General features: G+C 38.6%; 2 protein-coding genes across 5 annotated transcripts in view; one reads left to right on the top strand and one right to left on the bottom strand.

Moving 5' to 3' along the window:
* The window catches only part of LOC117480071 (cysteine-rich and transmembrane domain-containing protein 1-like), a 28,377-nt gene extending 21,266 nt beyond the window's left edge, over positions 1-7,111 (bottom strand). Inside the window, exons 1-2 of the mRNA XM_034127237.1 lie at positions 6,827-7,111; positions 6,211-6,420 (exon numbers count right to left, since the gene is read on the bottom strand). Of these exons, the coding sequence (XP_033983128.1) occupies positions 6,211-6,420; positions 6,827-6,973 (357 nt within the window). The 5' untranslated portion in view covers positions 6,974-7,111. The remainder of the gene's footprint in view (positions 1-6,210; positions 6,421-6,826) is intronic.
* Positions 7,112-8,499: 1,388 nt separating this feature from the next.
* LOC117480070 lies at positions 8,500-14,796 on the top strand. Of its 4 annotated transcripts, XR_004555633.1 has the most exons (10): positions 8,500-8,715; positions 9,377-9,543; positions 10,079-10,189; positions 10,280-10,432; positions 10,565-10,819; positions 11,145-11,529; positions 11,811-12,052; positions 12,164-12,339; positions 12,604-13,537; positions 14,371-14,796. XR_004555633.1 is itself a non-coding variant. In XM_034127234.1 (9 exons), the coding sequence occupies exons 1-9, from the start codon at positions 8,517-8,519 to the stop codon at positions 13,454-13,456; spliced, it is 2,541 nt and encodes an 846-aa protein (XP_033983125.1). In that variant the 5' UTR covers positions 8,500-8,516; the 3' UTR covers positions 13,457-13,660. The 4 variants fall into 4 exon arrangements, 3 of the variants coding, with proteins under 3 accessions (XP_033983125.1, XP_033983127.1, XP_033983126.1); XM_034127234.1 differs by lacking the exon at positions 14,371-14,796 and having other exon boundaries at positions 12,604-13,660; XM_034127236.1 differs by lacking the exons at positions 9,377-9,543; positions 14,371-14,796 and having other exon boundaries at positions 8,501-8,715; positions 12,604-13,660.
* Positions 14,797-15,386: the final 590 nt, after the last annotated feature.

Raw genomic sequence — 15,386 nt, 5'->3', positions numbered from 1 at the left:
TACTCGCTACAGGGTGTACTTTGAGGGTTTGTGACTTTGCAGACAGTTTACATGCATAAAAAGCTACATAACACACAAGGGGACGGGTAATAACCGGAAAAGCATGTAATGGGACCTTTAAAAGTAGTAAGTAGACTTTTCTTTAGCGAAGACTTTACCTTAGGCCTGCTGTGTTGTTTTGTTGTTGTTGTTGTTGTTGTGCTATTTCTACCAATCACTTACAGTATGCCATGCTGCAGAGTCCCAACGCCCTCAGCCATCTTGACTAGCAGGCAACAGGTGTTTGGGTTCATGTTACTGTCTGCAGCTCAGTGGTTCAGTGGGACCTGAATCCCTTCAACTGGCAGCATAACAACATGCAGTGCTGTCGGAAGGAGCTGCATTCCTGAGCCTTATAATATGTATTCTCATTCTGAGAGTTGGCTAGATAAACCATCTTGTAAAATAGGATGTTGATAAGTGTTTAGAGGAGCATAGGGGAAATGATCTCAAGCTGCCAATATGGTGAAACAAACCTCTGAAATACAGACACAGCCAACAATTAATTATGTTCACGATGATGTTGGATTATTTTAACATTTGCAGAGTTAAACATTTAAGTAATTTACTTGGTAGAACATTTATATTTGGTCTACTGATAGTGCAGGATATGTTTAATAAGTGATTTTCTTTGATTAAATGGATGTAATAATCCAATAAAACGGTAGACAAAGAATATTTTCATGTCAGAACGAAGGTTGGTCAGAACTGTTTGTTCTGCAGATAACAGGAATTAAGGATCTTGGCTTTGCACTGTTTGGAAAACCCTAAGAGTTATTATCTGGATGTTCATCCACTGCCAGTAAAAGCTGAGCTGTGAGGGGAAAGCTCATGTTTTGGGAAACAAAGGACTGTTTGATGATGCCGTCACAGAAGCGAGGAATGGCTTGGAGCTAGACACACAAAGTGCTATGTCGGATCCTGACAAAAGAGTCTCTTGTCGGGACACTCCAGTAGCTGCTGTGTTGAGAATTTCAACTCTTAATTAATTCCGAGTCCAGCAGTAAGTAACTCGTTTTTCCACACAATGTGAATGCATGGAGAGCAGTGTGAATATTGCTTTTTTTCTCAGCAGGAAATATTTGAAAAGAAAGGGAAATTAAGTCCAAACTGGTTCGATTGAGAGATCACTTTGCTCTCCTTCACTGAGGACTTACAGAGAACATGTAATAATAATAATAATATATTTTATTTACAAGCGCACTTTTCAAACAAAACTCAAAGTGCTACAAAATTAAAAGGGTGAAACAAAACAACAAAAACAATAAAAACAATTAAAAAACAATTAAAACAACATAATAAAAAAGCTGTGACATTCATGCCGGCATGGCATAATGTGGGGGATTTAAAAATCTAGTTAAAGGCTATTCTAAAAAGATGCGTTTTTAGGCCTTTTTTGAAAGCATCCACAGTCAGTGGTGTCCTCAGCTGGTTTGGGAGGGCATTCCACAGTCTCGGAGCAGCGGAGCAGAAGGCTCGGTCTCCCATGGTCTTCAGTTTTGTTCTTGGTGGGATGAGGAGGTTTGCCTTTACTGAACGTAGGTTCCTCGTGGAGGTTTGTGGGGTGAGCAATTCCTTGATGTAGGAGGGAGCATTTCCATATATGCACTGATGAGTGAAGAGGGTGATTTTGTAGTCAATACTTAGTGAGACCGGGAGCCACTGCAGTGATTTGAGGATGGGTGTGATGTGTTCGTACTTCCGCACTCTCATCAGGATCCTAGCAGCGGTGTTTTGGATGTATTGCAGCTTCTGGATGTTCTTGCTAGGAATCCCAATGAGAAGTGCGTTACAGTAGTCCAGCCTGGAGGAGACGAAGGCGTGGACAAGTTTTTCAGCATCTGGCGGACTGAGTGTGGGGCAGAGTTTCGCAATATTTCTCAGGTGGTAGAAAGAGGTCTTGCATATTTGCTTGATGTGGGCCTCAAAGTTCAGGTGAGGATCCATTTTAACTCCCAGATTGGTAACCGTTGATGAGAGTGGAATGTTCTGACCGGAGAAGGTGATGCTGGTGATGGCGGATGAACGAACCTGATGTGGAGTGCCAATAAGAATGGCTTCAGTCTTGGAGCTGTTTAGCTGGAGGAAGTTGTGCTTCATCCACACCTTTATCTCCTCCAGGCATGTGGTTATTGTAGATGATGGCAGAGGTGCAGAGGGGGTTGGGTTTGCTCTGATGTAGAGCTGTGTGTCATCAGCATAGCAATGGAAAGATATTCCATGCCGGCTGATGACACGACCAAGGGGGGACATGTATATGGTGAAAAGTAGGGCTGTGCGATTATGGCAAAAATCATAATCACGATTATTTTGGTCAATAATTGATATCACGATTATTAAATACGATTATTCATTGACTTTGAAAACATCCATTTATTGAACTTTAAAACAAATACAAATAATAATTTGAACAGTATCTTATAACTGTTGATTACCCTGAACGTATAATTCAACTGAAAAACTTTAAATAAATAATATCAAAATAATAAATACCAATAAACAAGATCAACAAATATTTTGGAGCTCACTTCCAAAAGCTACTTATCATATATAAATATGATAAATACAAATAAATTAGACCAAAATAAATTAGATCAAATATGTTGCACAACCTAGCAAAGCAAAATAATTGTTTTATTCGATTATGTTGTTTTCGTAATTGTGGCAGGCCAAAATCGTAATTGCGATTAAAATACGATTAATTGCACAGCCCTAGTGAAAAGGGTGGGGCCCGAGGATTGATCCTTGGGGGACACCGCAAGTCACAGATACCTCATTCACACCAACGGTGTTTCAGGGCCGGTTCGGAGCTGGAGCTTGAAAAGCACCGGGTTTTCCTGTTCACACCGCAGCGGAGCAGCCTCTTAGCTCCGGAATCCGGTTAGTTTCAAGCACCAAAAAGTTGTCCGGCTAGAGCAAAAGCACCGCATACGTCACGCTTACGTCGAGGCGGGGGCAGGGGCGGGATCAACTCCTGAACAACAACAAAAAGCCCGCGTTTTATCCAGTTTGTACACAACGATGGAGAAACTTAACAAGCAGCAGTGGTCCACTGAAGAGACCAGCTACCTACTGGGAATCTGGTCTTCCGAAGAGGTACAGAGGAAGCTGGAGGGGAGCACGCGGTCCAAAGCAATTCTCCAACAATTGCAGAAAGAGATGGCAACCACTGGTTTTTACAGTCCCATTTCTTCCATTTCGTTTCGACAGAGCAAAACCAAAACGAGTAGCGCTTCAACACAATCGGCCATTGTTATTGTTGTCGGTGTGAGCTGTGAGGGTTTTCCGCGTGGTTTGGCTTTATGAAGCAGGCACGCAAACAGTTACAGATACAACCCGTTTGTAACTATGGTTCTATGAATCCCGGATGACCGCCAGAGTATCCTGTCACTCAGAACCCTCGTGTTCTTGCGAGAAGATTCTGCAAACAGATCCTCTGACAACACCGGCAGATATAGCCCGGTGTCACGTGGGGTCACAGGTGACTTTGTTGGTATTGGTACTCGACCTGCGCATGCGCACGATGGACATATCCAGTGCTTAAAGCACCGCCTCTGGCGGTCATCCGGGATTCATAGAACCGTAGTTACAGTCATACCTATCGTTTTAAAGAATCCTATATATAGTATGTTTATCTTTTGTTTGTCACAGCCCCTCTTCTATTCTTGGTATGAAAATGTGGATATAAGACCCTCTGCAGACCTTGTGACTTTTGTAATTCGTTGCAGACTGCTTGCCACTCTGTAACGATTTACCTTCTTGCAAGAATAAAGTCCCTAAAAGACTGTCTTATTCCAAGAATCTTCATTTCAGTATAACGGAAAGTTTCCTCACCATTATTATTATTTACTAGTTTGTCTTAGTAAGTTTCCACCACAGTCTCCAATTACAATATCTGACTACGAGATATTGTTAAGAACAAGGAACTGCTGTCATTACCTGTTGTTCTGGTGGACCCTTTGCAAAGGAATTTATCATTTCATACATTTTAGGATCTGAAGTATGAGAAGTAATGAGAGGAAGAAACGTGTCTGCCTAGGTCGTGAAAGTGTTAGTTGTAAAAATAAACTATACCAAAATTCTTGTCTTGAAAACAAAGTATATTAGATTTCGGCCATGACTACTGTATGTTTAACAAATATTTTTTGTAATATTCTGTCACTGCTAAATGTAAAAGCATAAACTCTGCAGGATTAGAGAGCAGGTTGAGAAACTGGAGGCAGAGTTACAAGGAACACAGCAACACAAAGTCATACTGGGGGTTTCCATGAGGTTTGTGAGCTTAGGCTGAATGATTAACAAAACTCGAGTTCTGTTTCTTTAACCGTTTCAGGATCATGCTTGATCTTGCCACTTCTTTTCCAAGCGATTAAAGATTAAAAGGCTTCAGCAACGTTGAGGTAATTAAAGTTGTTTTCATGTAATGCATGAAAGAAGAGACGTCCATTACCAACGTCAATACCAAGAAGAAGAATATAAACATACTTTGACAAAAATATGACATTAAATTATTGGTAAAAATGTGTTTTTTGCTCTGTGTAATTTGCATACTTAAGCTCTTGTTATATCTAAAATTCCATCATCACGTGTGAAAACCGGCAAAACATCATGAGAATTGTATTGCATTTAAAAAAGACATTTCACAGCACATAAAAAAGGCCAAAAAGTCAACTACGTGAATGCACTTCAATGTTTCAGGGCCAAATAGCCTACTTGTTAGATATGTGGCTTTTAATTTGTTTAAAAAAATACGGAGAAGGTCAGACAAGAGTATTTTTTTCTTCTCTGGAGGAAGATTAAACACAGACCACATGGAAACTATCAAACAACTTTTCTTCCAAAAGACATGTGTGCTTTCCATATGTCAAACCACTTCAATGTGACACACTCAAAAGCAAGCTCTTAACTTATACATCAGACGACACAAAAACAAGATGACCTAAAACTGGGGAATCAATCTCAAAGTGTTGTGGTGTTTAACTTTTTACTAAAGTTCTCATGTATTAAAACTACATTCCAAGTTTAGTGAAGGCTGCCTTATTTAAGCTGGACTTAAGTTGCACAACACACTTCGTGAATTGTAACTGTTACATAATCAACTCCCACACACTGCAATTACCAAGGAAACTTGATACTTTGATGATTGCCAGACAAACCTCTGAGGATGTCAAAGAACGTTGTGAAAAATACAATTGTGCAAAATATACATGTAACGCAGGCCAGGGAACTTCTCTCACCGAATACAAAATTGAGGACCACAAAATATCTTCTCTGTTCTGTAGTCGGCAACATCTGTGTTCTCTCACTCGCTCCCTCCCTCTGTTCTCTTCCTTACAGAGCACCACCCTTTCCAGTAACTCTCATTCACTTTCCCAAACTTGGCATTTAGTCTGCTAAACACACCCATCCCCATATAAATGAGTTTGCGGTGTCCTCGATCAACTATTTTCAGGTGTTGGATATTGAGCTGACCAGTGATTTCTTTAGAGCAGAGTTCCTTCTAAAGATAACATTTGTAATTTACATAATGATATTTAATAGATAAATGTTAACACAAGATTTTGAATTTGTTTTCCACATTTCATGGTCTGGGGCAGATAAGGTAGAAAGCACAACATTAAACTATTATTTGGATGAGTAGAGGTTGCTTCTCTTTTCAAAACAATCTCATCAAGCCACTATCATTACCACAAAACCAACAGTATAGTGCTGCAGTATAATAAGTGCCTCAAAAGCTCAAGTCAGCACTGTAAAGCTGACCCGACTCTCACAAATGACTTAAGTTAGTCATTGTGAGAAGCTAGCAAGAATGCGGGAAGATTTAGAAACCATAAAAAAAAACCCGGCCCAGTGTTACTACCTCTTCTCCAATTATAGAAGCTAGCAGCACAAGCTTTAAAAGTTGATAAATCTAGCAAGAAAGTAGCCAAGTTGGCAAAACTGACGGCCATTCGCTTCAGGCTTTCCTTAATTCAAAAGCCACTCCCCCAAATGTATCATGATTGTTATCATAGATGAGAGCAGAGCTACGTCACTGCCTGGTGTAATTATGTCCAATCCTGGGATAGCCACACATACAGCATTTTCTTGTCAAAGCAATTGATTATTAGGATTTTAGTTGGAGGACATTTTGCTCCCTTCCATGAGAATAGAAAAGTTGATCAAACTCACTGAGATGGAGTAGATGAGGGCAGCGACTCCCAGGGGCAGGCAGCAGCACAGCATGGTGAAGATGGAGTAGCACAAGTAGTCGTTGACAGGGTGAGCCAGCGGGCCCTGGGCCACATACACTGTGGGCTGGACAGTGACGGTGGCCTGCTGACCCATGGGGTACGGCTGCTGTCCAACTGCACCCCCATACTGCGGAGGGTAGCCGTAGCCCTGCAGTCCACACACAGGAAATACACTTCAGACTCACTTTCAGTAGCATGAAAACAAGTTTGGGAGGGGTCGAGTCATTTACAGGTGATGTGGAGGCTTCACATAAAATGAAACTATTGGAACTGGACCACAGACATACAATGGTGAAATACTTACAGATTTAACAATGAAAAATAACAGAACTTTGACATGATAGAAAATATTTAAGGGTGTCTTATACTGTTTACCATCAGTATTTCCTGCTGATTACAGAGACTTTATGTTCAAGGTTCAAGGCTTTTATTGATCAAACGAACATAGCTACAGTGTAGTTATGACGATTAAAATCTTAGGTCACAGGCTCCTCCAACAGTGCAACACAATAAAACAGAAAAAAATAGTTAAGGCCCGGTGTTGGACTGCATACCTGCGGATGTGGAGGGTATCCAGGGCCGGGCTGCGGGTACCCCGGATACGGCTGTTCCTGGTAGGGCGGAGGGGGCGCATGGCCCATGGAGGACTTCTCACCAGACCATCCCGCTGGAGGTGCACTGGCACATTTGCTGGGGTCCATAACAGAACAGCTCGGGCTCTCAGTACAGAAAGGTTCCCTTTACCGACGGACTTTTTTATTGAAGTGTTTAATGGAAAGTGTTCACTGCTGTCTAGCTTTGTTTACTCCACCCCCTGCTGCTACAAAATAAATCGTCCAATGGTGGGGGGATTTGATACAACTTTTGACTTTACTGTCAAGTCACGCAGAATGGTAGAGGAATCTGGGAATTGACTTCCAAAATAAAAGCCCCCTCGAATATGCTGTCTTCTGATTTGATTTATTAATAGTGAAGTAGGCATATACATCCACGTCGTAATTTGAGATAAAGTCAAATGAGTCAACCCTTAGGAATTGAGCATGGCAGAAGAATTCGAATACAATATAACAAATGGATTGACAGATAATTGATTTTAGATTACTAGATCAGAGTTGTTTTGTTTATTAAAAGAGATGAATAAACATAAAACATATTTTCGAGGCTACATGTATTTAGCCTTGTGAGAAAAATATAGGAAGTGGCCAAAAACACTCTTACATTTAAAAGCCCCTACACTACATGTAGATTTAATTGTGGATGACAGAGCTCTGGACAATTTCAGCTGTCAGTATACATCGTGTTCTCAGACCATGTATGTGCATATCCGGACTTCTCCTAAAAACGTTCCATACAGGGACATCATGTTGTTGACTGTGTTCATGGGGGAGAGCTCTGTATGATTACTTAGCCTTGAAATAAAGGTATTTTTCCTGTAAAACCTGCATTTGGGTCCTGCCTGCTTCGCTCTACCCTGACACAGTGTCATGAGATTTGTTGCAAGCATAAAGTCCTTGAGGTCAACTATCAAGGATGCATTTGAAACAAATATACAATCACTTGTTAACAAATAAATACAAACAAAAGCTCTTCTTCATCCTTACATGAAATGTCCAAAAAAACTGCAAGGGGTTCAACATTCAAGAAGCTTCTGAAATATTTTAGAATTTCATCTTTTAATTTGTCTCGTTTCCGGTCCTATCCTGGCTTCCAATAGCTGACTTGATGCTGCCTGGTCCCTAATTACAGGCAGCCAATCAATGACGAGGGAGGGGCAATGGGGCCGAGGTTGGGACACATTTCAGGCAAACATAAACTCAACTCTACAAACAAAAACCCTCCTCAGGTCTTTAAAAATACAACACACTTCATGCAGTGGATAACATGCTGCCACTCTTCCATTTCTATATACAGTGTGTGTCTTTGTGAATGTATGAAGAAGAAACAAAGAATGTAGATGATTGAAAAGCTAACGGAATGTGTTTGTTCAGAAAATAGACTATAACAGCGTCCACTAGGGGGAGCCAGAGCCTTTCAAAGACTAAAGAAATGGCCCCGAAGTATTTGTCACTACCCGATCCATGTACCCGATCCGTTCACCTGCCCGATCGGTACTGCGCATGTGCGAGATGGTCCGCCATATTGGACAACTCCGTACGGCAACCCAACTAGGACACTTGACGGTTAGTGCTAGATCGTATACCTCCTGGGTTTTATGCGGCGGAAGTGACGTAATAGTGGTCGTGGATGAGACGGCAACTTTTGTTGCGCTCGCGAGCCTCCAACAGACAAGTCTGTCAAGGATGCCAACGCGCAACAAACAGGATGCTTTCACATAAAATCTTTCAAACACTTAAGGATTTCGAGGAAGCGTTAGCAGACGTTGAAGAAACAACGATCACAAAGTATATTGTGTACAAAAAGGAACAGGTTTTCGGGGAAAATAGTAAGTTTGTAAAGTTAGATCGGAAATTGAAGAAACAACGATGACCAAGTAGCCTACATTGTGTCAGTAATCAAATATTAAGTAGGCCTTATATAGGCCTAAGTATATAAGTATAATAATATATAAGTATAAGTATATAAGTATAAGTATTACATATATAAGACGGGGCACAGAACGGCTCGGTTCGAGCCGTGAATTTATTCATCTTTTAAACGGCATCATTTAAGTTGCGCTGACAGAGGTCCACAGTTTCCCCGCAGCGAGGCTCCCCCGCCCTCCTCTTGACAGTTCACGAGCGTTCACACCACTAAAATGTTTATTTTGGTGTTCTGTGTTTTAATGCCTACAACAACTGAATTATAGGTTGGTAGTTTCAGCTTTCTACATAACTGATAAAAGCGAAAAATACGTGAAACTTTACTGTACATTCAGCAACAGGTTGAATTATCAGGCGTAAAGTTACTTAAGACATTTCAAATTCCGAGTGTCTTTCCAAATCTAAACTGACCAGTGTTAATACATCTTTTATGGATAAAATGTGTATTTTTGTCACAAATGTTTCAATACAGACGTGCAGCCTTCACCAGGGGAAAAGATATACTGGCAGTTGAAATGTGTACCATATGAAATATGTATTTTTGTCACAAATGTTTCAATACAGACGTGCAACCTTCACCAGGGAAAAAGATATACTGGCAGTTGAAATGTGTACCATATGATGGGGTGCCATTCCAACTCGTGGGCACCAAGATATATGGATGCCACCAGGGAAAGGACAGGTGTACTCGGCAAAAGGAGAAGTACCATGCACAAAAAGAGAAACAAGCGGTATATTTATGAATTTACATGCATTAACAACTTAAAATAATTGGTAAAGGAAAATTAAACAACTATTCGTAATATGACATGCATTATGTGGCATTCTATGACACATAACACTGTGACACATAACAACATAGGAATCAGCATTATGTAAATACATAAGTCGTTTAAACTTTAGAGGAATAGGAAACGAAATTCAATGGCCTCTTCTGAGACAAAATAAAGGGGGATATCCTTCCTTTGTTCACCTACAGAACCCAACCAGCTCACGGTCATGACCTGGCACCAAATTCTTCCTATACTGGTTACTTATTTTAACAGGGGATGGTATATGTGCAAAATAAATAGACACAAACAGTACAGATGCAGGGGTAATGACATAATGTCCCACTATAGTTATATTAGCAGGACCTACAAATATTTTAAAGAAGACAAAAGAAAGAACCATAGCAAAAATTATGTTCTCCACGTTATGGAGAGGAGACCATGAAAATGTATACATATATTAATATTGTATTTCTATACACCTTTTTTCTCTTAGCTTGAAGACCATGTCTTCAATGCAAGACGCCATCTCGTACAAAATACGAAGAAGATGGATTGCCCTGCCCAGATAACTGTCAGTCAGGTCATGAAATGTCCTGGTTTCAAGGTACAGCACAAGCACAGCACAAGTGCGTTCAATGCTATAATTGCTCTCGTGTCATGATCCCAATTGCCATGTCATTTTTATATTCCCCAGATTGCAGAGAACAGTAAAGCAAAGAGGAGGGAGCTCTCAGCAGCACTAAAGGCTGTAGTTGCAGCTGATCCTTCAACAGTTGAAGTAGTCATGGAATACCACACATGCTTCACCCCAGAAAGTGACCATCAAAACCATCCAACTGTTGGAGAGGTAACCATGCAAAATCTACTCCTTTAGCTGCTGTAAGAAACATGATGCGAGGTACAATTTGTGCTGTACAAAGAGGACTTTCTTTAGACAGCTTTAAACATCTATAATTACCCTGTTCAACGTCATGTACAGGTAGCTGAACTGCGTGAACCGATGGATTCCAGAGTTGAACAACAAATAGTGAAGCTCACCTTGGCTGGTGCCAGAAAGCTTAGTGAGATTAGACGTCAACTGTTCAATTTTGTAAATGACGAGCTATTCCGGGGGGAGCAGCCACCTCCACAAACACGTCGGAGGTTTTACCCCACAGACAAGGATATCAGGAATATCTTATCAAGAACGAAGGAGGGAATACGTGAATCCAAAAATGACCAGGTCAATCTGCAGGTAATACACTGAGAGTAGAATAGTATTAATATTATTCAAGCCATGCAAGTTTGTGTGGGTGGTTAATGCACAACTTACAGAGTTTGTGACTTCACCAAGCATGGTCAGTTTTTTTTTTTTTTACATGATACATTGTCCTCTGAATGCAGGTGTAAGTAAGCAAAGCAAAGTAGCAGTATTTGGTTCATATGCAGGGTATGACCATTTTTCAAAATGCAACTAAAACTTCAAAACTGTTTTTTGCCCTGATATGACAACAAATGTTCCTAATGTTTGGGCCATGAGGCTACATGATGATAATGTCCAGTTACACTTTCATTCACAGCTTCTGACGCCCAGATGGTTAGTTGATGACTGCAAAATCAAGTACAGGCCAAGCCAGCTACAGGAGGACGGAACTGTCACAAAGCTGCTGTTTTGTTACCAGACAGCCTGGCAGCGAAGGCTTCTCCACCTGTATGGACAACAGATGTGCCTGCTTGATGCTACTTACCGGACGTGTCGTTATTCTGTTCCCCTCTTCTTCCTATGTGTACGTACAAATGTGTGCTATGCAGTGGTTGGCCTCTTTGTGACCCAGAGTGAGACAACAGCAGATGTCAAAGAAGCCCTCCAGGTGTTTAAGGAGTGGAACCCTGACTGGAGCCCTAGCCACTTCATGGTTGATTTCTCAGAGGTAGAGATCGGTGCCCTGGAGGAAGAGTTTCAAGGTGAAATTGCAGTAACTGTAGAAATCTGTTAATTCACATAATATGAAACGTTAATTAAAAAAAAGGATACATTTTACATAGTATTCCACCAACTTCCAAAATATAACCATTTACATGCAAATGTATGCAACAATCTACTTCAAAATAAAGTCATCACCTCCACTGACAGACAGATGTATAAAAAGCAGGCCTATATTTTGTCGCGTATACTATGTAATAGCAACGCGACAAAATAAAATGACAACATGGTGCAGGTAATATATCTCTTATATTTTATCCAGGTTCCAAGGTGCTTCTCTGCGACTTCCATAGGGAGAAAGCTTGGGTTGAATGGTGCAGGAAGAAAGATCATGGAGTGAGCCACGCACAAGACAGTCTCCTACCGCTTCTGAGAAGCATTGCAGCTGCTTCAACTCCAGAGGAGTTCAGCACACGCCTTTGCAACCTGCAGGAGGCCAAAGTCTGGAAGGACAATGAAAAAGTGAGGGCGTGGTTTTCAAATAAGTGGCTCCCAGAGGCTAAGGTGTGTATCAAGTTCAAATATTATATTTACTTTTATATTATATTTATTATATCATTTGTTGAATTTGAAGAGTCTTCCTTTTAATTTTTTTGTCTTTTTTGTCTTGTGTAGAGATGGGTGCACGTGTTTCGGGATGAAGATCTCAAGGTGGCCATCTACACCAACAATGGGGTGGAAAGACAAAATGAAACCCTAAAGCATTCTCATCTTGAAGGTTATAAGAACTGCAGCCTCAGTGAAATGCTCACTGTGTTGGTAACTGACTTCCTACCAAGGACATATCGGAAGTGAGCTAAAAAAGAATTACTATGATTATACATATATATATTTATATATACATACATACATACATACACAAACACACACACATTTTTATATATATATATAAATGTAATGTTCGATAGCTTTGTTTCCAACATATTTGTTTGATGTTGTTCATTGTTGCATACGTTTCTGAGACAATTGTATTATCAAATACCATATCTATATGTCAGAGAAAGCAAACTGTCACAGAGAGACTTCTAAGATATTGTTCTCATCTCTTATTGAAGGTACATTGAACTCAATGTCAAGTACTCCTCATTCTACAGAAGGTACAATGAGAACATGCCAAAGTTCTTAAAAGACAGACCAAGAAGTGTAGCAGACCATGTGATGTCAAGGCTTACAGAAGCCCAGTTTTATGAGGCGAATGACATTGTTGCAAAGGGCAATGGCATGTTCCATGTCAAAAGCCAAAGTCATCCTTGCACACAGCACCACATCAACTTTGGTGAAAGTATCATCATGCCATCGTGCACCTGCAAAGACTGGGCAAAGCACAAGTTGCCCTGCAAGCACTTCTGTGCTGTTTTTAATCATGTGCATGAATGGGGTTGGGAGAAACTGGCATCTAATTACAGGGATAACCCCCTCTTCTCCCTGGATAATGCATGTCTGGGACAGACTTCTTGTGAGAGGGATGACAGCGGCAGATCAGACATCACAGATCATACATACACACCGGTATCAGTGGAAATGCAGTCACCATGTAACGCTTTGCCCGAAAGGAAAAGACCAAGAAAGGTTAAACAAAGAAGGGAATGTGCCAGTCTCTTGCGTGAGATTACTGACTTAACATACCATCTGCAAGATGAAGATTACCTTAAAACGTTAACTGACCAAATGACCGAGATCTTGGAAGATGTGAAGCTACACACTCCACATGATCAGAGCCTTCCTCTGACGTTCACACCTAAGAAAAGGAAGAAGGAGATGGCCAACCTACCTGTGAAAACCGTACCACAAAAGCACCCATTCACAAAAAGGGTAGGCTGCTTTGCGGAAGCTATGAGGTTGAACTTCCGGGTCAGCATGAATGTGGAGGGAGTAGAGAAGGGTCCTGATGTCTCAACAAAAAAATAATCCCTATTAAATTATCCATACATATTTTTATTCTATTTAATTACAACTTGTATTGCAACATTTTTACTTTAACTCTGTAAGGTTAGTCTTTTTATTTATCTTGTATTGCACATTTGTATTCTTACTTCCTATGTTAATGTACATCTTTAAATTGTATTTTATTATATCTTTGTTGTATTGCCCTCTTTTACTTTCACTTCTTATTTCAACATAAATATTGTTATTTAAAATCATATTTAACATTTCTGCTTTCATTTCTTGTTTGTTTTATATGTTTATATACATATGGTTATTTTATTTTGCATTGCCAATTTTTGATTTTACTTCCTATAGTTACATTAATCTTTTTATTATATTTTTCTTATCTTTAAATTCACACTTTTACTTGTGTATATATATATACATTTAGCTATTTATTAAGTATTTATCTTGTATTGCACATTTGTATTCTTACTTCCTATGTTAATGTACATCTTTTAATTGTATTTTATTATATCTTTGTTGTATTGCCCTCTTTTACTTTCACTTCTTATTTCAACATAAATATTGTTATTTAAAATCATATTTAACATTTCTGCTTTCATTTCTTGTTTGTTTTATATGTTTATATACATATGGTTATTTTATTTTGCATTGCCAATTTTTGATTTTATTTCCTATAATTACATTAATCTTTTTATTATATTTTTATTATCTTGAAATTCACACTTTTACTTCTTGTGTATATATATATATATATATATACATTTAGCTATTTATTAAGTATGTTATTTTGTTTGTTCTAAAATTGAGCAACTGTCACAAAACAACATTATCCTCCACAGGATAATGAAATGATTGTGATTTAACTTCCATGATGAAATACTGGTCAGATATCCACCAGATCTTTTAGTGATTTTTTGTCTCTCTGTAAGGTTAGTCTTTTTATTTATCTTGTATTGCACATTTGTATTCTTACTTCCTATGTTAATGTACATCTTTAAATTGTATTTTATTATATCTTTGTTGTATTGCCCTCTTTTACTTTCACTTCTTATTTCAACATAAATATTGTTATTTAAAATCATATTTAACATTTCTGCTTTCATTTCTTGTTTGTTTTATATGTTTATATACATATGGTTATTTTATTTTGCATTGCCAATCTTTGATTTTACTTCCTATAGTTACATTAATCTTTTTATTATATTTTTCTTATCTTTAAATTCACACTTTTACTTGTGTATATATATACATTTAGCTATTTATTAAGTATTTATCTTGTATTGCACATTTGTATTCTTACTTCCTATGTTAATGTACATCTTTTAATTGTATTTTATTATATCTTTGTTGTATTGCCCTCTTTTACTTTCACTTCTTATTTCAACATAAATATTGTTATTTAAAATCATATTTAACATTTCTGCTTTCATTTCTTGTTTGTTTTATATGTTTATATACATATGGTTATTTTATTTTGCATTGCCAATTTTTGATTTTATTTCCTATAATTACATTAATCTTTTTATTATATTTTTATTATCTTGAAATTCACACTTTTACTTCTTGTGTATATATATATATATATATACATTTAGCTATTTATTAAGTATGTTATTTTGTTTGTTCTAAAATTGAGCAACTGTCACAAAACAACATTATCCTCCACAGGATAATGAAATGATTGTGATTTAACTTCCATGATGAAATACTGGTCAGATATCCACCAGATCTTTTAGTGATTTTTTGTCTCTCTTGGAGAAATTAAATCGCAACATCCAAAAAAAAACTTCAAAACACAAATACACAACCGAAAATAATACATTTAATACTATAATATAAAGAGATGGACGAATTCATTTCAATAAACATGTGAAAACGAAATCATACAGGTTTTAAGGGGTTTATTTGTGTGAAGACGGCAGCAGCCAGCGTCGTCTCTTGTCCT

Source organism: Trematomus bernacchii, unplaced genomic scaffold (assembly GCF_902827165.1).
Source record: "Trematomus bernacchii unplaced genomic scaffold, fTreBer1.1, whole genome shotgun sequence".
NCBI lineage: Eukaryota > Metazoa > Chordata > Actinopteri > Perciformes > Nototheniidae > Trematomus > Trematomus bernacchii.
This window is presented reverse-complemented; position numbering and strand designations above follow the sequence as displayed.

Coding starts and splice junctions, on each gene's coding strand:
- LOC117480070 (XM_034127234.1), top strand. CDS start 8,517: ATGAGACGGCAACTTTTGTTGCGCTCGCGAGCCTCCAACAGACAAGTC. Junction 8,716..9,376: donor ACAGGTTTTCGGGGAAAATA/GTAAGTTTGTAA, acceptor GTTTCAATACAG/ACGTGCAACCTTCACCAGGG. Junction 10,820..11,144: donor ATGACCAGGTCAATCTGCAG/GTAATACACTGA, acceptor TTTCATTCACAG/CTTCTGACGCCCAGATGGTT.